The sequence below is a fragment of the Pleurodeles waltl genome, chromosome 6, assembly GCF_031143425.1.
Source record: "Pleurodeles waltl isolate 20211129_DDA chromosome 6, aPleWal1.hap1.20221129, whole genome shotgun sequence".
Taxonomy (NCBI): domain Eukaryota; kingdom Metazoa; phylum Chordata; class Amphibia; order Caudata; family Salamandridae; genus Pleurodeles; species Pleurodeles waltl.
In genome coordinates, this window is record NC_090445.1 from 518,897,880 (window position 1) to 518,925,454 (window position 27,575).

At 47.0% G+C, this 27,575-nt stretch overlaps 1 protein-coding gene across 2 annotated transcripts in view; it reads left to right on the forward strand.

Annotated features, from left to right (window-relative positions):
• Positions 1 to 27,575, forward strand: part of LOC138299952 (cytochrome P450 2G1-like) — a 318,315-nt gene that overhangs the window by 46,457 nt on the left and 244,283 nt on the right. The window contains exon 3 of one of the 2 annotated variants that reach the window (XM_069238681.1): positions 26,767 to 26,916. The exons of the other annotated variant lie outside the window; for it this stretch is intronic. Within the exon in view, the coding sequence (XP_069094782.1) occupies positions 26,767 to 26,916 (150 nt within the window). The remainder of the gene's footprint in view (positions 1 to 26,766; positions 26,917 to 27,575) is intronic. 2 annotated transcript variants of the gene reach the window in all.

The window sequence follows — 27,575 nt, forward strand, 5'->3', positions numbered from 1 at the left end:
ACACCCAACACAATATAAAACACACACCCACATCACACACAAACCCCTACGACTGCAATTTCTGAGAGAAGGCCAGAGAGAGACAGCACAGAATAGATAACCCCATCACACAGAGGCACACTACACCATCACCCACACAACACCCACGCCCAAAACACCACATACCACAACACTCACCACACTCATCAACACATACACCACCCCACACATCACACACACCACCCCATGGCACGCCAAAGACACCCCCGCTTCTCCGAGGAGGAGCTCAGGGTCATGGTCGAAGAAATCCTACGGGTAGAGCCATAGCTATTTGGATCCCAGGTACAGCACACATCAATAGCCAGGAAGATGGAGCTATGGCAAAGAACAGTGGACAGGGTCAACGCTGTGGGACAGCATCCAAGAAATAGGGAGGACATCAAGAAGAGGTGGAACGACCTACGGGGGAAGGTGCGTTCCACGGTATCCAGGCACCACATTGCAGTACAGCGGACTGGCGGCGGTCCCCCACCTCCTTCCCCACAACTAACAACATGGGAGGAGCAAGTCTTGACCATCTTGCATCCTGAGGGCCTCGCAGGAGTCGTTGGAGGAACGGACACTGGTAAGTCAAATTTTAACTATCATATCCCCCACCCTACCTGCATGCTATCACACACCCCCACCCTCACACCCTCCCCTATCACTCCAAATCCTCACCTATCTACCCATGACACCAACCACCCATCCCAACCCCAAGACCTGCATGACCTAACTAAGCATGGATATCCATCACTAAAGCATGCCCACTGCACAGACCCACAACACCCCCCAACTATCACCACACAAGCCCCCACACATGAATGCCTGCACTGGGGTACACGCACACCCAAACATTGCACATCATGAAACACACACATGCAATAATCATGTACTCATACCCCCGCAGGAACCCAAAGGAACGTCACCACACCAGAGGGTCCAGACAACACCACCCCACCCCCAGAAGAGGCCCACAGTGACGACAGCAGCTCTGCACCACTGGATCTTGCTGACCAGCCCGGACCATCGTGGGCCTCAGGACAGTCGGTTCCCCTTGCCCAGCCACAGCCCAACACCGAACTTCCACCCTCTGGGAACACCAAAACAGCACCCACCCAGCGGGCCCGAACCTCCCTACCCAGGACAGGTCAATCAGCGGTGTGTCCACCACTACAGGGCACCCAGGCTAACCCAACACCCCAACAACAACAGGGACCTGGGGGCAGTGGTAGTGGGCACACGGTCCAGGGGACGGAGGCACAGGAACACAGGGGAACTGGGAGGGCTGCTGTGCGACAGAGGGAGGACAAGCCAAGGGAACCTACTCTCAACGAGGCCCTCTCCTCCATCATGGGAGCATACCACCACTCCCAGGAGACGATGGCAACGGTACTGGACAAGTTGCAGGAGACCTTGCGTCTGCAGGAGGAACAGTATTTGGGGTTCAGGGAGGAGCTCAGGACCATCGGCTCCGCCCTGGGCACCATTGTAGGGGTACTGAAGGACATTCAAAAGACCTTGAGGGACACCGTGGCACTCCAAGGGGCCCCTGACATTAACCAGGATGATGAAATGCCCACCACCTCCGCCGGCGCTAGTGGACAGGAGGCACCGCCACAGGACCAACACACCAGCACCCCATCCCCTGCAGACGGAAAACCACCACAAAAGCGGGCCCTGAGATCCAGGAACAGGACAGAGCAAGATGGCAAGACCCCCGCCAGGAAATAAGACCAGCCTGATCGTCCTCCCACTGTCCCACTTTGTTACCCTGTCCAATTCGGAACTGCCCCAGCTCCACTTCCAATGGCCAGATGTGCAATGTACCTGTGAGACTAATAGACTGGACTCTGCCATGGACATTCCTCCACCATCACCCATCCCCATTTCACAACCCCCATTCATTGTTATACACTTAAATAAACACCCTTGAAACACTAATAAAACTGGAGTCAGTCAATGATTGTGAACTTTGTATTGTCAATTACAGTGTTAAAAAGGTTACCCATTGGAAGGCCAACATACCAATGTCACACATCACAAGCCTTTCAAGGGTGCAAGCTGTTTACACGTAGGTTACCACATTAGTGAAAATGAAATGGAAGGGGACAACTCAGTTAACAAATAGGGAGTGAAATGTAGGTACAGGATAGAGGTAGACGTGTGAAAGTTAATATTATGTGAAACATGAAAATGTACTCACCTGTGTCTCACTGAAAATATTTCTGTATGACTGACTCCCTGTTGTCGTTTTCATCTTCATCAGCTTCATCCTCATCACTGTCCACAGGCTCCCCCGCTGCAACAACATCGTCATCTGGATCATCCTCCTGCAGAAAAGGCACCTGGCGTCGAAATGCCAAGTTATGGAGCATGGAGCAAGCGATGATGATGTCGCACACCTTCTTCGGTGAGTAGAATAGGGATCCACCAGTCATATGGAGGCACTTGAACCTGGCCTTCAGGAGGCCGAAGGTCCGCTCGATCACCCTCCTAGTCCGCCCATGGGCCTCTTGTACTGTTCCTCTGCCCTGGTCCTGGGATTCCTCACTGGGGTCAATAGCCATGACAGGTTGGGGTAACCAGAGTCCCCCAATAGCCATACACGGTGCCTCTGGAGTTTACCCATCATATCAGGGATGCTGCTGTTCTGCAGGATGTAGGCGTCATGCACTGAGCCAGGGAACATAGCATTTACCTGCGAGATGTACTGGTCTGCCGAACAGACCATCTGGACATTCATAGAATGGTAACTCTTCCTGTTCCTGTGCACCTGTTCATTCCTGCGGGGGGGACCAGAGCTACATGGGTCCCATCAATGGCACCTATGACGATGGGGATATGTCCAAGGGCATAGAAGTCACCTTTCACTGTAGGCAAATCCTCCACCTGAGGGAAAATGATGTATCTCCTTACGTGTTTCAGCAGGGCAGACAACACTCTGGACAAGACGTTGGAAAACATAGGCTGGGACATCCCTGATGCCATGGCCGCTGTTGTCTGAAAAGACCCACTTGCAAGGAAATGGAGCACTGACAGCACCTGCACGTCAGGGGGGATTCCAGTCGGATGGCGGATTGGTGACATCAGGTCTGGCTCCAACTGGGTACATAGTTCCTGGATTGTGGCACGGTCAAACCGGTAGGTCACGATGACATGTCGCTCTTCAATTGTCAACAGGTCCACCAGCGGTCGGTACACCGGCGGATTCGCCATCTTCCAATATGTCCCAACTGACGGTACCTAAGAAGGACAACAGCGAAGAAACTGTCACCATTCCTCCAGGTATGTACCCACAGTCACACACAAGACTACAACAGACTATTAACCCATCCGGGAAATGTTTTGAGTGTAGGCCTCGGTATGTGTGACGCAGAAGTAAATGAAGCCATGTGGGCCCCTGAAATGGCGGCTGCCTGACCTCTAAACTGGGACAATGGAATTGTGGGGTAACTGCGCTTGCATTGGACACCGTCGCGGTAGGCGGTCGTAGAGAGCGGTGCAATGCTGCATTGGTTAACATTGGACCCTATGGGTCCCAGGAGCCAATGAACAGGTGCGCTGGCAGTGATGATGCACCCCGCCGCGGACGTCACCGCCGCGGACGTCACCACCATTTTCCATCTCTTCAATCACTGGATACTTGACCTTCGACAGGAGAGGACCTACACTGCTAGTGCTGCTGTGACCTCGGTCTGGAAGCGACGATGGCTGCTGCATCTGGGGAAAGGGCCCCTGCCTTCACTGCACAGGAGTTGGAGAAACTTGTGGATGGGGTCCTCCCCCAGTACACGCTACTCTACGGTCCTCCAGACCAACAGGTTAGTACACAGGGAGCACGTTGTATGGGCTAGGCTTGGGTGGAGAGGGCTGGGTGGATGAGGGAAGGGGGCAGAGTACATAGAACAGTTATGCATGGGGATGAATGGGCCACAGGGATAGAGTTGGGAGGGGGCCAATCACAACGACGGTGCAGTAGGTAATGACTGTCCTCTTTCCTTGTGCATGTCATGTAGGTCAGCGCCCACCAGAAGAGGGACATTTGGCGTGCCATCGCCAAGGAAGTCCGGACCCTGGGGGCCCACCAGAGATGGGGCACCCACTGCCGTAAGAGATGGGAGGACATGCGCCGCTGCAGCAAGAAGACGGCGAAGGCTCAGCTGGGGATGGCCTCCCAACGTGGGAGGGGTGCCCGTCGCACCATGACCCCCCTGATGTTCAGGATCCTGGCGGTGGCCTATCCGGAGTTGGATGGATGCTTAAGGACATCACAGCAGACACAAGGGGGTGAGTACTACCTCATCATATGGACTTTGTGTGCAGTGGAGGTGTCTGGGTGGGGGTGGTGGGCTGTGGGTGTCCCTAGGCCAGGGCGAGTTAGGTAGGCAAGGCCCCTCCGTTATGTAGGCCATGTGGCACTCTACCCCAGCTCAAAACAGAGGCAAGTTGATGTATAGTTGCCCCTTTGCCATCCATGTGGGCAGATTACTACCATTGCCATGTAGGCCATATCCCAGAAATAGCATGTGCAGAGTGCAGGAGCACGGCGTAATGCATGGTGCTGCTGCGTCTGTCTTGTCCTCCAACAGTAGCGGTATGCCATGCACTAAAACTCTCTTTCTTCTGTCTCCCCCCTTTTCCTGCTCTCCCTGTCCTTTTGTACATCAGCATCAACAGGCGGAGGTACAGTGGCACCTGAGCATGAGGGAGCTGCATCCCACATGGCCATGGAGGGCCACACCACAGACTCTGAATTCACCAGTGGGGCGGAGGGCGAGGGGAGCTTCACGTCGGCCACCAGATCACCAACCAGCGACACGGACTCGTCCGCCGATGGGAGCTCCCCTGTGGTGGCGGCACCATCTGTGCGCCCCACTTCTACAGGTACAGCCGCCACCTCCCCTACCAGCACCGCCCTCCCAGCAGCCCCTCAGCGTGTGTCCCGTGCCCGCTCACCCAGGAGGGTGGGCATCACCTTCGCCCCAGGCACCTCAGGCCCTGCCCCAGTCACCCCTGCTGCCCTCAGTGAGGAGGCCATTGACCTCCTCAGGTCACTCACTGTTGGGCAGTCTACCATTGTGAATGCCATCCAGGGTGTAGAACGAGAGTTGAAACACGGTAATGCATTCCTGGAAGGCATTCATTCTGGTCAGGCTGTCCTTCAGCGAACCCTGCAATCTCTGGCTTCAGCACTGATGACAGCCATTGTCCCTGTGTCCAGCCTCCCCCCTCCAACCTCCTCCACCCAGACCCAATCCCATGTACCCCAGCCCATCCCAAGCACACCTACAGACCAGCAGGCACACAAGTCAACACCCAAAAGTAGCTCAAGCAAACATAGGCACCACACACACCACAGGCACTCACACAAGCATCACACCCATACAGACACAGCAACATCCACTGTCTCCACTGTGTCCCCCTCCTCCTCTTCTCCCTCCTCCCTCCCAGTCTCGTCTACACACACACCTGCATGCACCACCGCTACAGGCACTAGGACTCGCACCAGAACACCCAGCACCACAAGCCGCTCACCTGCAATCACCACCTCCACTGCCATTTACACATCCCCTGTGTCCTCTCCCAGTGTGTCTGTGACGCCCCCTCCCAAAGTACACAAACGCCGGCAATCACTCACCCAACATCCATCCACCTCACGACAGCCTCCAGTACCTGCACCTGCACCCAAAACACCTAAAGTGACACCTCCTACAACCACCTCCTCTACCTCCACTCCCAGACCCCCTCCAACTACCCATCCCAGTGTCCGTCAGAAACTGTCCCTCTGTCAAATTGACCTGTTTGCCCCCCCCTCCAGTTCATCAGTCCCGTCGTAGCGCCTCAGCCAAAAAGCCTCCAGTACCAGTGGTGCGTGTTCCAGGTTTTTGGAGTGCACCGTGCACCAGGGCAGGCAGTAGGACCCGGAGCAAAGGCACTGTCAGCCCACCCCCTGTAAAGGCACCGAAATTGGAGAGTGGACGACAGGACCGTGTCAAGACTCCTGATGGGACAACAAGTGAAATGGGATTGAAGGCCATTGGTGAGTCAGCTGTAACTCCAAAGAAGGTGGGGAAGGTTCCGAGGAAGCCTGCCCAGCCTGTTGCGAGTGTCACGGCGGAGAAGTGCGCCGTCATTTCCGGCGGTCCAGACACAACCGCCAGCCCCGTCGTTACTGGTCAGGAGACCACCGCCAGAGTCAGTGCCCAGGAGGGCCGAAGTATCGTCACTGGCCAGGAGACCACCGCCAGAGTCATTGCCCAGGAGGGCCCGAGTATCGTCACTGGTCAGGAGACCACCGCCAAAGTCATTGCCCAGGAGGGCCCGAGTATCGTCACTGGTCAGGAGACCACCGCCAGAGTCATTGCCCAGGAGGGCCCGAGTATCGTCACTGGTCAGGAGACCACCGCCAGAGTCATTGCCCAGGAGGGCCCGAGTATCGTCACTGGTCAGGAGACCACCGCCAGAGTCAGTGCTCAGGAGGGCCCGAGTATAGTCACTGGTCAGGAGACCACCGCCAGAGTCAGTGCCCAGGAGAGCCCGAGTATCGTCACTGGTCAGGACACCACCGCCAGAGTCATTGCCCAGTAGGGCTCGAGTATCGTCACTGGTCAGGAGACCACCGCCAGAGTCATTGCCCAGGAGGGCCCGAGTATCGTCACTGGTCAGGAGACCACCGCCAGAGTCATTGCCCAGGAGGGCCCGAGTATCGTCACTGGTCAGGGGACCACCGCCGGAGTCAGTGCCCAGAAGGGACCAGGATCCCACAGCCCCGCTGGGCGATGATGGAACGTCATGCCACACCCCAATGTCCAGTGTGGAGTTCGTCATACCACACCCCAATGTCCAGTGTGGAGTTCGTCATGCCACACACCAATGTCCAGTGTGAAGTTCGTCATGCCACACCCCAATGTCCAGTGTGGAGTTCGTCATGCCACACACCAATGTCAGTATCTGAACCGCCATCTCAGGCTACCGCTGAACAGTCCATAGCCAGCCATGGCAAAGCACCGCTGAACAAGGCCAAGACCGCCATGGCAAAGCACCGCTGAACAGTCCATAGCCAGCCATGACAAAGCACCGCTGAACAAGGCCAAGACCGCCATGGTGAAGCACAGCTGAACAGTCCATAGCCAGCCATGGCAAAGCACTGCTGAACTTGTCCAAGACCGCCATGGCAAAGCACCGCTGAACAAGGCCAAGACCGCCATGGTGAAGACCGCTGAACAGTCCATAGCCAGCCATGGCAAAGCACCGCTGAACAAGGCCAAGACCGCGATGGCAAAGCACCGCTGAACAAGGCCAAGACCGCCATGGTGAAGACCGCTGATCAGGGCAAAGACCGTGTGGGTATGAATAGGCCGCCACATCAGGCATCCTTCTCCCATGTGCAGCTGGGACAGTGACAGGACAGGAACTTTCACGGGGAGACTCATCCAGTCTGGCCACCAGTCCCACCCAGTACCAGTTGAGAACTGCATCTACTTGCGTCAATGTGGCTTTGCACTCCCCAGGATGGTCCAGTGGGCAACCCACCCACTGTAAAGACTTGAGAGACTGTGGCTTTGCACTCCCCAGGATGGCACAGTGGGCAAGCCACCCACTGTAGAGACTTGAGAGACTGTGGCTTTGCACTCCCCAGGATGGTCCAGTGGGCAACCCACCCACTGTAAAGACTTGAGAGACTGTGGCTTTGCACTCCCCAGGATGGGACAGTGGGCAAGCCACCCACTGTAGAGACTTGAGAGACTGTGGCTTTACACTCCCCAGGATACATCAATGGGCATGGAGCCCCGTCGTGGATCTGGCTTTGCAGTCATGTGGCTGAGGTGCCCCCCCTTCCCTTCCCCCTGAGGTGCCTGTAGTGTTTCAATCTGATGCCCCGGTAGTGTTCTCTCGGATTTTGGTCAGGTATCTATTGTGGGCCTCGCCCATGCATTTTTGGACTGTTGGTGCACGGACATTGTTGTGTACATATCTGCACTACTTCTTGTATTGTATATATAAATATGACAGATTTCGAGATATGATTCAGTATATTTTTATATGACATGTATATTGGCACATTACAATATTTGAACGGATCTCGCTTTGTCTTTGCATTCTTCCGGGGGGATTGTGGGTTGTTAATGTGATATTTTAGACTGCATTGGTGTGTATGTTGTAATATGCGAGGGTGGGGGCGTTTGGTGGGTGTCCCCCTAACTTTTGCCTCCCCCCCGTGTCGTAGATGCAGTACTCACCGGTATGTTCTGCGCCGACGTCGCTGTTGTTCGTACAGGAGCAGAAAGACAAGGGCAGGTAGTATTTGGAGTTCCGGCTCCATGGAGTCATCGTTCCTCGTGGAGTGTGTTGAGGTGAGCATTTTCCCATAGCAAAGGCTGTTTCCGCCGTGTTTTTATCCACGGTGAATCTGCCCCGGAAAAGGTGGCGGATTGGTGTGTTGTAATAGTGTGGGCGGTACTTTGTCTCCCGCCTGTCTGTTGGCGGTGACTGCCACGCTGTTTGTCTGTACCGCTGTGGCGGGCGAAGTGTTAAAGTGGCTGTCTTTGTTGGCAGTTACCGCCAGGGTCGTAATTCCCTTTTTTTGTCCGCCTGCCTGTTTGCGGTATTTCCGCTGCTTTAACACCGTCCGCCAGGGTCGTAATGACCACCTATATCCTTTCTATTTTTGTAGACATGGCTTCTTCTGCACTTGCCATAGTAGGGAGAGCAAGCATTTCTCCACCAAGTGTGCATTTTATGGACAACACTCCCATGGACATCTCTTAGGTGTTACCTGGGGTTATAGCTGCGAACCCTGGCTTGCTCCATGTGACCTCTGGTACTGCCATTGTGACCCTAGACGTCAGAGGTGGCAAAATCATTGGCAAGGAGACAGGAGCTGTATCGCCCTCCTTGTTTTCAGCTCATTTTTAACTAGACTAAGTGAATATTTGTATATTATTTGCAGTCAGTGTAATACAAACCGGACTCCCATGTAAGTAAAACAATTTTTAAATGTATGCTGTGTGCATGCTAGTGAATAAGCCAGTATTTGTGTAGCAGAGTGAATGTTTATGTTCAAGTGTGAGTTTATGTGAGCTTGTGTGTGAGTGAAAGTGTCCATCTGTTAGTATTGACAATAAATCATATAAATTTTCGATAAGTGAGTATGTGCGAGTCAGGGTGAGTGAGAATGATGGAGGGAGGGTAAGAGTGAGCTCATGTCAGTGTGAGTGAGTAGGTGTGAGTTAAGCAGTGTAAGAATTAATAACAATGTGTGATAGTGTAAGCTTGAGTGCAAGAGTGAGAATAAATAAGTGCAAATAAATGAGAATGATTTTGTACGAGTGTGTAGGTGAGAATGAGCGTCAGATAGTGAAGGTAAATTATCACGAGTGGCAATATGGTGTTATGCTTGGGAGTCTCCTTTTAGCCGTGGAAAAATACTGGTGTTGGCATACTGAAGGCAATTATTAGCAGGCAGGGACCTGGCTTACTAGATATAATACTTGATAAACAGGACTTCCATGGCAAAAGGCTGGCACAGGCATGTGTGTGGTAATTCTGGGTATGGAACAATCATGGCAAAATGCTGGCCCTAGCACATTAGAAGTGATTGTAATCTGATGTGGCATATGGGGGGAGCAGACATGACAAAAGGCTCGCCCTTGGTACATGGATAACATCAATAGCAACATTTCAGATTTGGAATACAATTTGTTATTGTTAGCATAAGGGGCACCAATGGCATATAGGGTGCATACATGGAAAAATGCTGGCTATAGCACCCACCAATGGAACACAGAGAGTATCCAGGCCAGAGCTTTTACATAGAACCAGTGCATTCTGGGAATGTTAAACTTGGGTAGCTTCAACTAAACTAAATGAGCCAATGCACCTAAGAACAGTTAAATGTGAAAGTTAAGCCCAGGAGGTGGTAAGCGTCCCAGTGACATAGTGCCATATTGCAGCTTTCCTCTGCACATAATTCATATTTGTGAATCAGGCCCGGCATTGGAACTCTGCTTCACCAGTGGAATTTGCGGAATTTAGGCGCTTCGCACTATGTGATTTCTGCAATCTGGCGTGGAACAGAGTTTGTTCGCACATTCAAGGTTGGATTTTTGCATTCTCTTATGAGTGCCACAATACTCCTGGGCGGGTGTGCACAAGACTTTGCATTCAGTCGTGCTGTTTCCGGCCGCATGCAAGAGACTTCACGTTTACTTCCACTCCTTCCTGCCACGATGACTGCCAAAACAGTCCTGCTTGTGAGCATGAATGCAACTGGAGTAGATTTTCTACTCCAGATACATCTAAATCTAGTCAAAAAATGTCGAATTTCTTCTCCAGTGGACCCTTCAAGTTGTTTTTTTAGATTGAGAAGCCCTTTGTTCAAACAGAAAGGAAGTGTCCCAGAAACTCCAACTTTCTGTTCCTGTTCAGCAGGTTCCTTACAGTGCTTTGTCCACCTCCTGGTCACTTTTCACTTCGATTTTGATGTGGAACAATCACTCTCCTTGTCGCCTGGATGCACCTTTGGATTTAAGGACTTTGTTTTTGTGAAATCACACAAGTAAGTTCCAAAACTATTGAATAAGGATGTTATCTATTTGATTGGGCATGCACCAATATCTGTACTTTAATTAGATTAAAAAAAATTATAGTTGTTGGTGGCTTGGAGCTTAAGTATAGGCCTAGTTATTTATTTGCATTTCATTGATTTTTAATTTTTTGTGAAGGAAAATTGCTGCACAGCTCAGTACTTGTCCATTTATACATGTTTGTAACATTTGCAATATTATTTTACTGTGTGGCCTGGATTTCCAAAGGGCCATCTAGCCAGTAGGCCCAGTACTAATAGTGATCAGTGCATAAAATAAATATTTCAGTAGTATATGTTTTTAAAAGTTAAATTAGGGCTTTGAATTAAATTAAAAATGTTGGCTATTTTTTGCATACCATTTTTTTCTGCGGAAAGTGTATATGCTGTGTGGTAATATTTGATGGCATAGGATGAAGTGTGTACTGTTGTTGTGAAATTTTTAAAGCTCAATTACTTTTCAAGTTTTGCATTGCTGAAATAATGTTACTGTTTCCGTCCGTGTCACCACCATGCCTCCTTATGGCCAGTGTGTGTCTGTCTGTGTGTGTGTTCATCATCATCCACCATTTGTCTTTCCACTCCAGTTCATGTGACCAGGGGCCATTTTGTGTAGTCTATGTCTATAGGCTTGCATGTGTTCTTTATTCTCCATGCCACCTTGTTTGCAGTTGTTATTTGACCATGTGGCTGGTTGCCATTTTCTGCATCCAGCCAATGCGTCTTTGCCATAGGTTTGCATGTGTTCTTCTTTGTTCTCCTTGCTCCTTGTTGTTTGACGATGTGGCTGGCAGCCATTTTGTACATGCAGCCAGTTTTCCTTTGCCATAGGCTTGCATGTGTTCTTTCTTTGTTCCCCATGCCTCATTGTTTATTGTTGTCGCTGGTTAACTATGTGGCTGACAGCCATTTTGTCCATCCAGCCAGTGTCCCTTTGCCATAGGCTTGCCTGTGTTCTTTCTTCCCCATGCCTCGTTGCTCCTTGTTGTTGTTGTTTGACCATGTGACTGGCAGCCATTTCGTCCATCCTGCCAGTGTCCCTTTGCCATAGACTTGCATGTGTTTTTGTTTGCCATGTCTCCTTGTTCCTTGCTGTTGTTGTTTGACCATATGGCTGGCAGCCATTTTGTACATCCAGCCAGTGTCCCTTTGCCATAGGTTTGCATGGGTTTTTCTTTGTTCCCCATGCATCCTTGCTCCTTATTGTTGTTGTTTCACCATGTGGTTGGCAGCCATTTTGTGTATCCTGCCAGTGTGTCTTTGCCATAGGTTTGCATGGGATTTTCTTTGTTACTCATGCCTCCCTTTTCCTTACTGTTGTTGTTTGACCATGTGGCTTGTGGCCATTTTGTCCATTCAGTAAGTGAACCTACCTTTGCCATAAGCTTGCCTGTGTTGTTTGTTTGCCATGCTTCCTTCCTCCTTGTTGCTGTTTTACCATGTACCTCTTAGCCATTTTGGTGCATCCACTCAGTGCGTCTTTGTCATAGGATGACATATTAACATAATTAATTATTTATCATTTGTTTATTTTTAGTTTATATTTTAACTTTTTATTTTTATTTTTTATTTTTATTTTGTGTTTTAGTTTTTTATTCTATCTTTTAATTACATTTTTGTTTATTTGTTATTTCAATATATTTTTTATTTTTTATTTATTTTTTCTATTTGTTTTATTTTTCTAAAAAACTTGTAAATCTTTTGATTTGTCACTTAATTTTTATTTTAGTTTTTTAGATTTTTTTTAGATTTTTTAATCTTTTTTATTTCATTTTATTTAATTCTGAAGTTTCCATTGATACAGCCAACCATTCATATCCATAACCGTTCCATCCAACCATCCATCCATCCATCCACATCCATCAATCCATCCATCCACCAAAGGCGGGTCCACCAAGGGCTCACAACCACACTACAACCTTTGGTTTCTTAATAACGTTTCTTCCTGGACACCCTGGCTGCAGAGAACTACAGACAAATCACTGCAGCATAATTCTTTTTTTTTATGATTATTCTATTTCCCCTGTACCACCTTGCTGCCCTAGATTTTTTAAGGGCTATTCCATTTACCTCTGCACCTGTCTCTGACTACTACAGGTGTCTCCTTTAAAACAGATAAAGAAAAAGCAAAGAACAAATGCTGCCCGATTTGAAATGAAAGTCTATTGTGTGGTGGTGTGGTTTGACTTTACAATGTTTAATTAAATTGGTGTTCATTATATAATTAACCAACAGCTCTAAGATTTCATTTGCCTGTACTATTTCAACCTGCAACAATGCCACATTTTCAAAACTACATGGTTTTTTTGCTTGGTTGCCATTAGGTGTACATGAGAAGAGACATCACTGCACCCACAGTATAGCCAAGGTGAAGGCCTGTACAGTTGAGTCCTAAAATCTCTTCCACTTGGGCAACTTAGTGCCACTGCCAACTGAGAGTGTTAAGAAGGCCCCAAAGAAAGTTGCTTCCAAGAAAGTGGTTAGTGAGAAGAAGTAGCTTTCCAACAGTGGTATGCCAAACGCAACCTTTTCAGGGAGAAGTGTGCCTGCCCTGGACCAGAAACAAGCATCCTGGGACCAGTTTTGGAGTATCAGTGGGGAGGAAACAGGAAGCAGCACTCCTGCATCTTAATGATAAATGGTAAGTTCCCACTTATTTATTGTTGATTTATAGGCATCCAATTGCCAATTATACAATATTTCGTGATCATATGATGTTCCTTAGAAAAACGGAAAAGTTCTCCGAGACATGTAGTCGGACTTGTAGTTTATGAGGCAGTGATAATTAACTTCATATCGTGCAACAGGTAGGTGAAGCGAAGAACATAGAGAGTACTCAGCCAACACGTATTTCGCCCTATGAGGTGCGTTCACCAGGGCTTTCTCAAGACATCATTGTAGTTCAATTTCTGCTTATGACAATGTTCAAAGTGTTAGTAAAATAATAGTCAATTTGTGGGTAAAGATCCTTTCTTCTCCTGGTTGATGGAAACGGGAGTAGTACTCTTATTTAGCAGAAGCCTCCTTCCTTTACCCTTCAGTTGTCTGGCTCCACTCAGTTGTTTTTCTCTGGTTGCTGTAGTTTGGCCAGAAAGGGTTTACAATACACCTAGAGCATTGAATGGTGGTCTTTTATCATTCTAGGAAGCAGAGCAGTGCTGTAGTCAAATCATACCAATCCCACGAGCAAAGCTGGTGGTTGACACCGGTTTGTACAGGAGGTGGTTTGTCAGTGTTGTTGCCTTAATTTTGTGGAGGTCACTTCTTATAGCCACTGAATTGGCCTTGACTTCTTCTACTAGGATCTGTCAGTTTATGTTCAGGTTCCTCTGTCGCTGATTGCATTGATATTGTCCCGAATACTGGAGCTCATTGTTTATGACAGCTTTTACAGATTTACAATAATATCTTCATCATATATAATCATTTTGTGCATTTAAGACTTTTTTCCAGATGCAAGACAGGCAGAGTTTGGCAGCTCGGAAGATTTACTGATCGAACCTCTGGCATATGACGCGCAGGTGGTGTGTGGTAAAAAAAACTGTGGTGTTCTGCAGCTGAGCAGAAAGCTGTGCAGACATTTCTAGGCTCCCTCCTCCTCCTGGGGCTGGGGGGGGGGGCAGGTGCAGATTTGGGATCTGAGGGGGGCTGTGAGGATCTGAAGATGAAGATAACTGCACAGACAGACAGGGGGCCTTCCTCCTCTGCAGCAGGCTGGGCACTCCTGCATCTGCAGCACCACCCTAACCTAAGCCCAAAACCATGTCTGTCAGTGAGGTGGCTACTGCAATCAGGGTGACGCCGACTAGCAGAATTTGTCCCTATCACAAAGTAGTACCCAATTATTTCAGGAAACAGAATAAAGTGGATAGTAGACACAGCCAGCAGCAGTAGATCTTCCCAAAATTGGAGCAGAGTTGGAGCTCGAGCTTCCTGCCAAGCAAGAACATCCTCTTTTGGAATCAATGGCTCTCAGATCTCCAGCAAGAAAAAAGGCACTACTCCACCATGTTTTCTAAGCACCACTGCTGCTGATGATAATAGGGACATGAAGTGGACCCCAGCAGAGTTCATGAAATGCCAGGAAAAGCAAGGTAAAATAATAGTTTCAGAAAGCCTTAGAATCATGGTAGGGGATGATGAAGTGGATGATGAGCCAGTCATTGTGGAAGGTGGCACAGAGGAGTCCAATATTACTATCCAACCTGCTCTGAGGGATTTGACACAGGCAACACTTCCAGCTCCCATATTTGTAAGGCTCCAGCAGAGACCTGCAACAACCTGTACCTCAATAAAGGTATGCACTGCAGAGAGGTAATCAAGACACCCACCTTCCTCCAGTTAATCTTCAGGCACTGGGCCAGTAAAAACGTATTTCTCCCCAGTTTGGGACTTTTTACGATTAGCAAAGAGCAGGATGCTCCATTTGCCATGTAGTTGTTCTTCGAGTTAAGCCTGGTTCACATTATGGTGCCGGAGGCCAGATGACCCATATGAAAAACAATTACACAATCTGATGGGAGGACCACCTAAAAAAACTGCTGTACGTGGTCACAGTGGTGAAGGTGAGGAGAGCTGGGAAACATCAGCTACAACTGGTAAAATCACAGTGAAAGGGGAAAAAGAAGAGGGTGACTTCCTCATGCAAAGCAGCCCTGTCCCCAGCAGTGTTCCAGAATCAACCAACTCAGCAACCTAACAATGGCACAGGAAGAATCAGAGTCAGATGGAGACACCACAGCATACAGTGACTGCACCACGATATACAATGAGTCTACCACCACCTACATATCAAAAGTTGCCAGCATCAGTGGCCCCAGAAAAGAAGATAATCAAGGCTATAATTATTGGCATATTTAGGCAGGAGGAACCCTAGGACCACAACCACCCATGGCATGTTTTAACAATGGGTAGCTGGCAAAAATGTTAGCTCTGGATCGCTTCCCTTTTTCTTTTGTGAAAGGAGTGGTATTCTTAGAGTTTGTGGCAGCCATCTGCCCAAAATGTAAAGTTCCAAGTATGAACTATTTTGCCCGAGTTGCTATTCCAGTGCTGTATCACGATGTGCTGCTATTGGTTTGACAAGCTTTGCAGCAAAGTGCTGTCCACACTATCCAACTGATGACAGACATGTGGACCAGTTGTCAGGTGACTGATTACATGTGTATCACTATACACTGGATCTCTTTTGCGCATTAAAGCAAAATATTTCTATAGGTTTTGTCCTTGAAGACATTTTTAAAACCTTTCGGTGACATGAAACAATAGCCATGATCACCATGGAGAAATCACAGGCAGCTTCAAACATCTTGAACAAATTTAATAGCCAGGTGCCTGAATGGCAGCAACCCAGAGGTCTCCGAATTGAATTTGATGTTACAGAGAATGGCAGTAACATACTCAAGACCATGGCAGATGCTGGCTATTTCAGGGTCCTGTGTTTGGTGCACTGCATCAACCTGGTTGTGCAGAACGTTCTCAAATAAGAAGACACAGTCAGCAACATACTGACCACCTGCAGACAAATCTGCACTTATTTCAGCCATTCTTTTAAAGTCCGGAAGCAGTTGAGGATTTTTCATCGTGGTAACAGAATACCAGTTAAAGCCTTGGTGCAAGAGGTACCAATACATTGGAATTCAACTTATTATATGTTGCAACATCTTTTGAGCAGTACAAACAGATCAATGATTATGTCATTCTATGAGATGATGCAATTGGGAAAGCTATGACCATGGATGCAGACAAATGGGGCCTAGTCGATTGCCTGACACAGATGCTGCTCCCTTTTGAGATTTTCACTCAGGAAGTTAGCAAGAACGACACCAGGATGGGCCAACCTATCCCATTGGTGCATCTGCTACAGAGGCAGCTAAAGAAAGTGTCTGAAAAGTTTGCACTTGGAGGTGTGAATGAAAACCCTGAAGCACATGTTTAGGTTAGAGCTTAATCCTTTGCTTGGCTTGTAATGCAAGACTACAAATTATATTATCTCTTCCAAAGAGTGCATCTGTGCCACCCTACTTCATCCAGCTGCAAGAAAATTCTTCAGACTTTCATTCCTTTTTCTGAAGGGGATGTTTCAAAATACAAGAGGTGGATTGTTGAGCAAGCTGAAGAACTGGAAGAAAGGTCAGAACTTGGAGTCCCACTCTGCAGCTCTGGGGTGCCGCCTTCAACTTCCACAGAGGCCAGTCTTGTGTCACATCACCCAAAACTGGCAACAAGAACACCAGCAACAAAAGCATCAGAAGAATTGGAAGCAACCTCTGCATTGGCTTGGTTTTAAGTGATAGGTCTTAAGTCTAGTGCAGGAACAAAGTCAAAAGAGGTTGAGCAAGTGGTGGCATCAGTGACACTTCAGAGGATGTTCTAGAAGTATCTGAATGACCCAAAAGAGGTGCAGGTGGGTCAAAACCCATTAGTTTATGAGTATGGGAAGATGCACCAATGGGTAGAGCTCAGCATGCCGGCAATAAAGTATCTGGCTTGACTTGTAGTCAGTGTGTCTACTGAATGTGTGGTCAGTGCAGCTGGTGCAGTTGTAACAGCAAGAAGGACCAGTATCTCACCTCAAAATGTGGCAAGATTAACCATGATCAAAATCAACCAGTATTTTATACCACCTGAATACACTATTCCCAAAACACTGCAAGAGGAGGAAGAGGATGATTGGTCAGAATCAAGTGTGCTTGCGGACCAACTTCTGGGTGAACCACCTGAGTTTGAGAACAAACTCTACTTCCTGGACTGAGTATGCCAGTGCCACCTTAGAGCATTTTAATTATTTCTCGTCGAACTTCTTTCTTCCTTGCAAAAAGAAAATGCTAGTGGAACATTATATTTGTATTGGATTTATGCAGCTCCCACCATTTTTTAACCACATATATGGCCGGATTGCAGTTGGACCTGTGTACAGTGAAGATGCCCCTACATTCCCTTTAGGACATTGGAGGCAATGCCTGTCTACCTCACATTCCAGTGCCTACCCTTTTTTTACATCACCTAGCAGGGCTGCCCCAGATCTTCATTGATTAAAAGACTGCCAATGCCAAAGTCCAATGTGTTGCTATCATCAAAGAGGAGATAATATTTAGTTTAATCACTGTGCTTGGATTGGAAGATGTAACTAGTAACTATTGCATCAGTGGTGATATATTGAGTGATTGTGAGTGAGGATTTATTGATGATGTATCTGGTGGCTGACAGTGAGAGAAGGGAGTTCAGAAAATTTATAAACTTGATTCTGATAATTTTTAATGTTTGGGGGCTGATGGGTGATTATTTTTTCCTGAAAGAGAATGGCCTTTCAAACTTTAGTGAAATTTACCTGCAAGGTCCACTGCTTTTTTCTGATTTCTCTGACCAGACCAGTCACTTTAGTTACCACAAATCTAAACAAAATACTCGCTCGGTTGTGGACTGGGATGGAGTTATTCAGAATCAGGAAGAGGTGGAAGAAAGAACTCAGGGCGGGACTACCTCAACAGCTAGAAGGAGAAAGTTATGGACTTCAAAGAGAAACTAGATAATGGCGAAGACTCAGAAGGCTAGTACTCACTCAGTTCTGTGGACAGGAGAGAGGTGCATTGATTTGGGAAATGCTGCTGAGTGTGTGTTTGCTGCATTGCTGGCTCAAACGTGAAACTCCTCTTTATGTTCTTGCTCTGCCTCTGTGTCTTCATGGAAAACTCCTGACTCCTCATGAAGCTTACCTTGCTTCTTTTTGTCCTTCTTCTTTACTCTGTAACACAGTTACTGTTTTTCAATATGCAGACCTTCTCCTAGTCCTCTCCTGCACGAACAAAACTTGGTGAAAGCGCAACACTCCAGCTTACCTACTTGACAGTTTCAGTCAGGCACCCAAGAGTGACAGACATTCCAAGAAGAATGGAGATGCATTGCCTAATTTGGCAACAGGGTATCATTCTCCTTTCAACAATCAGAATTTTTAGAGCTGGCTGGGTTAATTTTAATCCTCTATAATTTGTATTTTTCAAACCTAGAAGTATAACATTTAGGGATATACTATCTTGGGTCTGTCTGGGGCAAGATAACTGTTTGTAAAGAATTTAACTGAACCATGTCTTATTTATCTCCTTGTTTTATCTTCCCTCAACAGATTGGTGATGCTGTGCTGCTCAGTGCCTGGATGAAAATTGTTGTGGATTCCTTTGTGTAGTGTTTGTCTTTCTCATACCTTTCCCCAAATCCCTTTCCAATTCATTCATCGAGCCCCTAAGCCTCTTCCCCATGCCTGTGAGCTTTATTAAGGTGTGACTTAATTTTACAAACACAAAAGAATGATTGGTGAAGTGCTAAAACCTTTCAAACACTCACTTCCACTCACAGATCTGTGTTAAATCAATCATTCTTTTTCTCACCACACCAAAAATATCAGCACTCCAGCACTTCGTCTGTTAGACCTGACAGCCTTAGAGTGGTCATCCCCCAACTTTGTGCCTGCCTCCCTCCACTTTTCTGACACGGTTTTTATGGTTTTAGGACTCTGCACACTTTACCACTGCTAACCAGTGCTAAAGTGCATGTGATCGCTTCCCTAAACATGGTAACATTTGTTCCTACCCAATTGGCATATTTAATTCACTTGTAAGTCCCTAGTAAAGTGTACTACATGTGCCCAGGGCCTGTAAAGTAAATTCTACTACTAAGCCTGTAGCACTCATTGTGCTACCCACACTAGTAGCCCCTTAACCATGTCCCAGGCCTTTCACTGCAAGGCCTGTGTGTACAGTTTTATTATCAGTTCGACTTGCCATTTAAAACTAGTTGCCAAGCCTTGAACTCTCATTTTTCTACATATAAGTCACCCCTAAGATAGACCTCAGGTAACCCATAAGGCTGGGTTCTATGTAGGTAAAAGGCAGGACATGTACTTATGTGTTTTACATGTCCTGGTAGTGAAAAACGAATAAATTCATGTTCCACTATTGTGAGGCCTGGTCCTCTCAGAGGCTAGCATTAGAACTGCCCTCATATAATTTTAAGTGGTAGATTCTGATCTGGAAGGAGTAGCCATGTCATATTTGGTATGGCCAGAATGGTAATAGAAAATCTTCCTTACTGGTGAAGTTTGATTTAATGTTACTATTTTAGAAATGTCATTTTTAGAAAGTGGGCATTTCTCTGCACTTACTGCCATCTGTGCCTTCTCCAATCTATGTCTGTGCTGGTTGAAAGCTCCTCTTGTGCATTCCACCCAGACAACCATAAAAACAGGACACTGAATGACAAGTGCATTCATCTGCATACTGCATGGGCAGGAAGGGTGGAGGGACTCACACTTATATTTCAAAGGCCAATGGCTTGCCCTCACACAAAGGACTTATAACTCCCTACAGGGATCCTGGCAGACAAGACTGGGCTGAAAGGGGACCTTGTGCACTTCAAAACCACTCTTTGAAGTTTCCCACACTTCAAAAGCATTTTTGGGTGTATAATCTACACCTGCACTCTGTCAGAGGAACTGCCTGGCTGCCCAAAGGACTCATCTGGACTGCTTTGCTGGGAAGGACTGCTGCCCTGCCCTGTTTGTTGCCCAGCTGCCCTGCTGGTTTCTGACCCTTCTAGAAGCACTCTGCATTCCCTCCAAAGTGCTCTCCAAAGGCTTGGATTGAGGTTGTCTCCTGTTTCTGAAGTCTCTGGGCCAACAAAGACTTCACTCCTTCAAAAAACTCTGTGTGTCAAAAATGTATGCAACGCCTGCATAAATCGATGCAAATCCTGCAGCGCGGCCGGGAAATCACCACATCTCCGACCGGAACATCGCACCACTGACTTCCCGACAGAGAATACAATGCAGTGCCTGCCTTGCAATGGAAATTCAACACATCACCTGATCGATGCAGCACCTGCTCTTTCGACCAGCGTGTCAAAGATTTTCAATGCATCGTCCCTGGGCATCAAAATATCCCCGCGCTGCAATGAGGAACCAAGACTGCGCGCCTGAAAAATGATGCAAACCCTTGCAGCAGGGAAAGAAGCAACACATCGTCTGTGCTGTGCTGAAAAATCCAACGCAACACCTTATTTTCACATGTATCTTCTCCTTTGCGGCCCCCATGCAGCGTTATTTCTGATGCATCCCAGGTACTGTATGTTACAAAGAAACAGCTATTGATTTCTAAGGATTGAGACTCTTCTAAACCTTTAAAAAGTGATACTTCAACTTGTGCTCATTGAATCATTGTAATTTTGACCTTATATAATTCAGATAAATATTATCTATTTTCTAAACCTGTGTTTTTCTATTTTTGTTATCTATATTTCTCAGTTAAGCCTGACTGCTCAGTGCCAGGCTAACAGAGGGTAGGCACAGGATAATTTGGATTGTGTTGCGACTTACCCTGACTAGGATTGTGGTCCCTACTTGGACAAGGGTGTATACCTCTGCCAACTAGAGACCCAATATTTAACACCACCCATAATCCTTTTGTGCTGCTAAACTCACTGTAAGTGGTCAGGGTATACTCAGATGTTGTTCCCTTGCGCACTGTGCCACTGGATTCAAGCCAGCCTGGCTGAGTGATGATACCCAAAAAATGGTCCCAGGAACCTTGTTTCTGGTCCAGGTAGGAAGAAGCCTGGCAGTTTGGGCTGGACTGTTCCCATGGGGAGCGGGTCAAGACTGATTTGCATGTGACTGGGTCCAAACTGGGGTGGCATGGTGAGCAAAAGAATTGATGGATTAAACCAAATCTGTGACTGGTGGTGACTGTTTGGAAAGTTTCAGCACTCCGTCAATCATCCTTTTGTGTTGCAAAACTTGCCCTAATTGGCCAGGGTATGCCCAGATGTTGGTACTTTGCTCACTGTGCAACTGGATTCAAGCTAGCATGGCTGATGAAGGGTGATACCCCAAAACTGGCCCCAGGGTGTTAGTTTCTGGTCCAGGGAGGACCTGGCCTGGCAGTTTAAGTTAGACTGCTCACATGGGTGAAAGGTCAAGACTGATTTGCATATGGTTGGGTCCAAATTAGGGTAGCATGGTGAGCAAAACAATGGATTAAACACAGATCTGTGACCGGGGTGAGTGTGAAAAAATTAAGCACTCCGTCCATCATCCTTTTGTGTTGCTAAGGTCACCCTAAGTGGCCAGAGAATGCCCAGACATTGGTTCCTTGCTCAGTGTGCCACTGGATTCAAGCTAGCCTGGCTAGAGACCCACCTTTTAACACCACTCATCATGCTTTTGTGCTGCTAAAGTCACCCTAAGTGGTTATGGTATGTCCAGACATGGGTCCCTTGCTCACTGTGCCACTGGATTCAAGCCAGCTTGGCTGATAAGGGGTGATACCCTGAAAATGGTCCCAGGATGCTTGTTTCCACTCTGGGGAAGACCTGGTCTGGCTGTTCGGGCTAGACTGTTCCCGGAGCAGGGACAATACTAATTTGTACATGGCTGGTTCCAAACTGGGGTGGCATGATATGCAAAAGAACAATGGATTAAACCCAGATCTGTGACTTGGGGTTAGTGTTTGAAAACTTTCAGCATTCTGTCCTTCATCCTTTTGTGTTGCTAAAGTTGCCCTAAGTGGCCAGGGTATGGCCAGACATGGGTGCCTTGCTCTCTATACCACTTGCTTGAAGCTGGCCTGGCTTATTAGGGGTGATGCCCCCACACTAGTTTCTGGATGCTTGTTTCCGGTCAGCTACCAAAAAAAAAAACATGAAATAATAAAACATAATGCAGGGATAGCAGGAATTAAACTGAAATTGGATAGGAGAGACGGAAAAAAGAAAAGACAGTAAAAGTAGGATAATAGTGGGCAGAGGTAAAGGTTAGGAGAATATCAATAATGAATATTAGGACTTACTGGGGTTAGCAGAGCCCTCAGCAGAGGTGTTGATTGTCGGCACCTCATCCCCAGCTCTTCCTTCATCCACCTCATTGCTGCTCCTCTTCTTGCCCTTGGGAGCTCATGTAAGAAATAAAGAAAATAAAACATGAATGATCTTTGTTTCTTTTCACATTTCACAGCCTCTTTGATAGATCAACTCAGTCTCCCATTTTTGGAAAGCATAGATGCATACTATTACTACAAATCACTGTGAAATTGCTTGGGACTATATGAGCTGCATAAAGAAAGTCACAGAGAACGCTAGCTCACTGATATCACTAATTCACATTGTGACAGGACAGAGGAGTCTGCGTTGCAATGCCTTCTTAAATATTTCAGCCAAAGTGAGAGCCGCTGAGTAGGATGAGGTAACGCTGAGCACCTACCTGGCTCTAACTGAATGTCATAATAATATTCTTAATGTAAACTAACTGTAACTTAACTCTGAGTGTAAGCAGCATGCTATTCAGAAAAAAAGTTGGCATTGTAGCTCAAACAGGTCCTGCTCGCGGTCAATGATATCTGCCCAGCGGTGAGTCAGCAGCTTGGTGGTGTACTGGACCAGGGTGGTGCACCAAATACACCAGCGCACCCTTCCCCAACGCAGCCGATGCTCTTGCAGGTGGTAACCACTGTCAGTCCTGCTGCCGGCTCCCAGCATGGCGCTTCATGTACAGAACCAGTGCTGCCACCATCAGAAGATTGGCCAGGGCTGCAAGGTAGATGTCTGCTGTTGGCTGTTTGGGGGGGATTGGAGTTGCTGGTCCCCTGTTCACCGGTGTCTCCCTGCTCTGCCATGGCTCTGGGTGGTGGGTTAAGAAAAAATAAACAGGAGAAGGAAAATAGGAAGAAATAACTAAGGAAGTAAAAAGAAAAATAAATAAAAATACAAAAAGTCACAAAGACAAAAAGACACACTAATAGAAAAAATGAAAATGAGGGGTAGATTAGTTAGAAGGGTGGATGATTGAAAATATTGTTAACGGGGTGTGCCCACCCTCTGATAGCTTGTCACTGAGCAATCAGGCTTAACTTAGAAGGCAATGTGTAAAGTATTTGTGCAATAAATCATAAAAAATATAGCACCACAAAAATACCCTACACAGTGTTTAGAAAAATATATGATATTTATCTGAAAAGATGCAGGTCAAAATGATTAAAATTCAATAAGTATACATTGCAATATTACTGCAAAAGTAATACAAAGTGTCTCATAATTAAAATGTTACTGTAAAAGCAATAAAAAGTGTTGTACGTTCTCCTAGAAACAACAAGTGTCTCTTGCAGGGCAAAGTACCTGGTTTGCATTGAAAAATCCTCGTAAGGGACCACAGAGGAGGAGATGCGTGGAAAAACTGTAGGTGTGCTTCGACGTCGCCCATTCGCACACGGACTTGCGTCATTATTTTCCATGCGGGGAAGACGTTGCGTTGATTTTCCGGCGGGCGGACTTGGATCCTCTTCGGGTTGCGGTTTTTTTTGACACTCTGGGGATGATGCGTGGAATCCTGGGCTTGCGGAGCAAAGTCACAGGTACTGCGTCGCTTCTGGTGGGCGATGCGTGGAAATTTCTCACGCACCGCAGGCGCTGCGTCAATTCCTCTCAGGAAGTCAGGCTACGTCATTCTGGGTCGGCTTGCATCGATCCAGGAGGGCCATGCATCGAAATTCCGGCCGCGCCGCTGGCGCTGCGTCGCTCTTCTGTCGCGAAGTCGCGCTGCGTCTTTTCGGTCTCGCCGTGCAGTGAATTTTTCACTGCGAGCAGGCTGTGCGTCGTTTTTGGCAGGCGGTGCATTGAATTTTCACCGCACAGGTATTTCAGTTGTAGGAGAGAATTATTTTTGGTCCTGAGACTTCAGGGAACAGGAGGCAAGCTCTATCCAAGCCCTTGGAGAGCACTTCTGCAGCACAGCAAGAGAGCAGCAAGGCAGCAGGGCAACAGCAAGGCAGCAGTCATTCTCAGAAAGCAGTCAGGTGAGTTATTTGGGCAGCCAGGCAGTTCTTCTTGGCAGGATGCAGGTTCTGGTTCAGGTTTCTTCCCCAGGAAGTGTCTGAGTTGGTAGGGGCAGAGGCCCTGTTTTTATACCCAAATGTGCCTTTGAAGTGGGGGAGACTTCAAAGAGTGGCTTAGAAGTGCACCAGGTCCCCTTTCAGTCCAATCCTGTCTACCAGGGTCCCAGTAGGGGGTGTGGCAGTCCTTTGTGTGAGAGTAGACCCTCCACCCTCCCAGCCCAGGAAGACCCATTCAAAATGCAGATGTATGCAAGTGAGGCTGAGTATCCTGTGTTTGGGGTGTGTCTGAGTGAATGCACAAGGAGCTGTCAACTAAACTCAGCCAGACATGGATTGTAAGGCACAGAAAGATTTAAGTGCAGAGAAATGCTCACTTTCTAAAAGTGTAATTTCTAAAATAGTAATATTAAATCCAACTTCACCAGTCAGCAGGATTTTATATCACCATTCTGGCCATACTAAATATGACCTTCCTACTCCTTTCAGATCAGCAGCTACCACTCAAACAATGTAGGAGGGCAGCCCCAATGTTAGCCTATGAAGGGAGCAGGTCTTGCAGCAGTGTAAAAACGAATTTAGGAGTTCTACACTACAAGGACATGTAAACTACTCAGGTACATGTCCTGCCTTTTCTCCACACAGCACCCTGCCCTAGGGGCTACCGAGAGCACACCTTAGGGGTGACTTATATGTAGAAAAAGGGGAGTTGTAGGCTTGGCAAGTACTTTTAAATGCCAAGTCGAATTGGCAGTGAAACTGCACACACAGGCCTTGCAAAGGCAGGCCTGAGACAAGGGCTACATAAGTGGGTGGCACAATCAGTGCTGCAGGCACACTAGTAGCTTTTAATCTACAGGCCCTGGGCACTTATAGTGCACTCTACTAGGGACTTATAAGTAAATTAAATAGCCCAATTGGGTATGATCCAATGTTACCATGTTTAAAGGGAGAGAGCATATGCACTTTAGCACTGGTTAGCAGTGGTAAAGTGTGCAGATTCTAAAAACCAGCAAACACAGTATCTCAAAGCGGAGGGAAGCAGGCAAAAAGTTATGGGTGACCTCACTAAGGCTGTCAGGTCTAACAGGGATGAAAAAACACATCCAGCACCATAAACAGAGTAAAAAACAAAGATGGGCACACGCTTGGGAACTGCGAGGTGCCATTCACATGTAATTGTGAATGCAAGAACGTACTCTGCATTGCATTTGATGTCAAATGCAAGCAGGCGCGACGGGGAACTCCGCCCGCTCACAGAACTCTGTGTAGTGTGGCAGAGTTTTTTAACAACTTTGCGGACTCCGTGAACTCCGCCCATCCGTAATGTAAATGTGATTCTTTGTAATTACATCTTTAATACAAGAGCTATAATTTTCATTGATGACCAAAAGACACCTTACAGTGAAGTTCCCAGTCCTATGGTGGTCGCCTCCCAGATTCCCCTAAAAATCACAAATGTTATGTCCTTCTGTCCAACTGAGTTGTGTGCAGTAGGCAACAGAGACTTTCTAATGCTGCTCCTCACAACTCAGAAGTTCAGTCAATGGAACAAGTGTCATAAGTGCTTCGGCCGTGGGTGCAGGGCAGCACACTGGCAACGAACACAATGAACTCTTTGCAGACTAATTTGTTATGTGCGTATGCGCTTCACTGATGCTCAAAACCAATCCTGCCCATTAGCTGTTGAGCTAGAAAGGAAATGGGAGCTACGTGACAAACAATATGAAGTGATGAAAGAAATATATTTTGGACTTAATCAAATACTTTTTGGAATAGACCCCCCCCCCCCCAACACCCAGTAGCAAAATACTATACCTTCCTGGAAATCACTACGGATCTTGATTTTACACTCTAAATTGTGTCTGAGCTGTATACTCTCTTTGTTATAGTCATGCAGAGCAGTAACATAACGGCGACTAGATTGTGGAAAAATTAGATGGTCTCCATGTCTTCCTTAAGGTTGAATGAGTTGCATAGGAATGTTTCAGAGTACTTGCATACAAATCATTACTCCATGCCTGAAAAACAATTGGACAAGAGACACATTTACTATTATTGGTTCTCCGATCATATGTTTTGTATTCCGACAACTTAAGTAACCTTTTTTGTTGTAGACAGCCCATTTCAGATATTTGCCTTGCTTTAATAACTGAACTACTTGACAGAACTTGTTAACCTAATAGACGTGTCTATGCCTTCCTTCAATACGGTTGTCTGGAGCCAGCTTCAAAAACAAATATTGGCATAGTTATAGTAAAATAATGTCTTCCTTATTTTATTATCTAGGACCTATCCTATCCAGTGGATCGCGATGGAAGGAGATGCGTCGTTTCTCTTTAATGACGCTACGAAATTTCGGAATGGGAAAGAGAAGCATTGAAGAAAGGATACAGGAGGAAGCCCGCTATCTGATTGAAGAACTGAAAAATACTAAAGGTTCGTCTTTTTATATAATGGTGGATAAACACCCTGGAGTCGAGAAATGGTTGGAAGAATTATGCTTGGATATGTGCTTTTAATAGCTTCATTCTCATATGTTCATTAAGCTGGATGTATTTTAAAGATTATTTGGAATGATGTTTACTTTTAATCCCCAACATTTTGATTTCCCATCAAGATTGGCAAGGGTGAATCATGTTGCTGTTGGTATACATTACTATCCTAACTGAAAAGGAGGTATCCATGCCGCCCTAATCAAAATAAATAAATTATGCCCTCTGATCTTTAATGTTTCGGTCAATAAAGGTTCCAGTAGGGACCTGTGTGACATTTTGTGTAGTAGATAACTGATTATAGGAATGTAAACAATTATGCGAGAGGGCTACTTAAGCTAGAACATACCCATGTTACATAATTTTAAGTGCACAGATGTAAAATACTTTGACCACATTTAGAGTCGAGGTGTGAAACATCTGCCAAAAAGCAGAAAATGTCCTATCTGCATTTTAGAGTCGGGATGAGCCATGGTTCTGACAGGGGGGCCTCTGCCGTCTCGATTGTGGAGCTCTGTGACCGAAGTCCCGTTGGTCAATCTACGAAAGAACAGCTGTCCGCAGTGTTCCCTTGTACATATTCCATCGGTGGTCATAAACAGG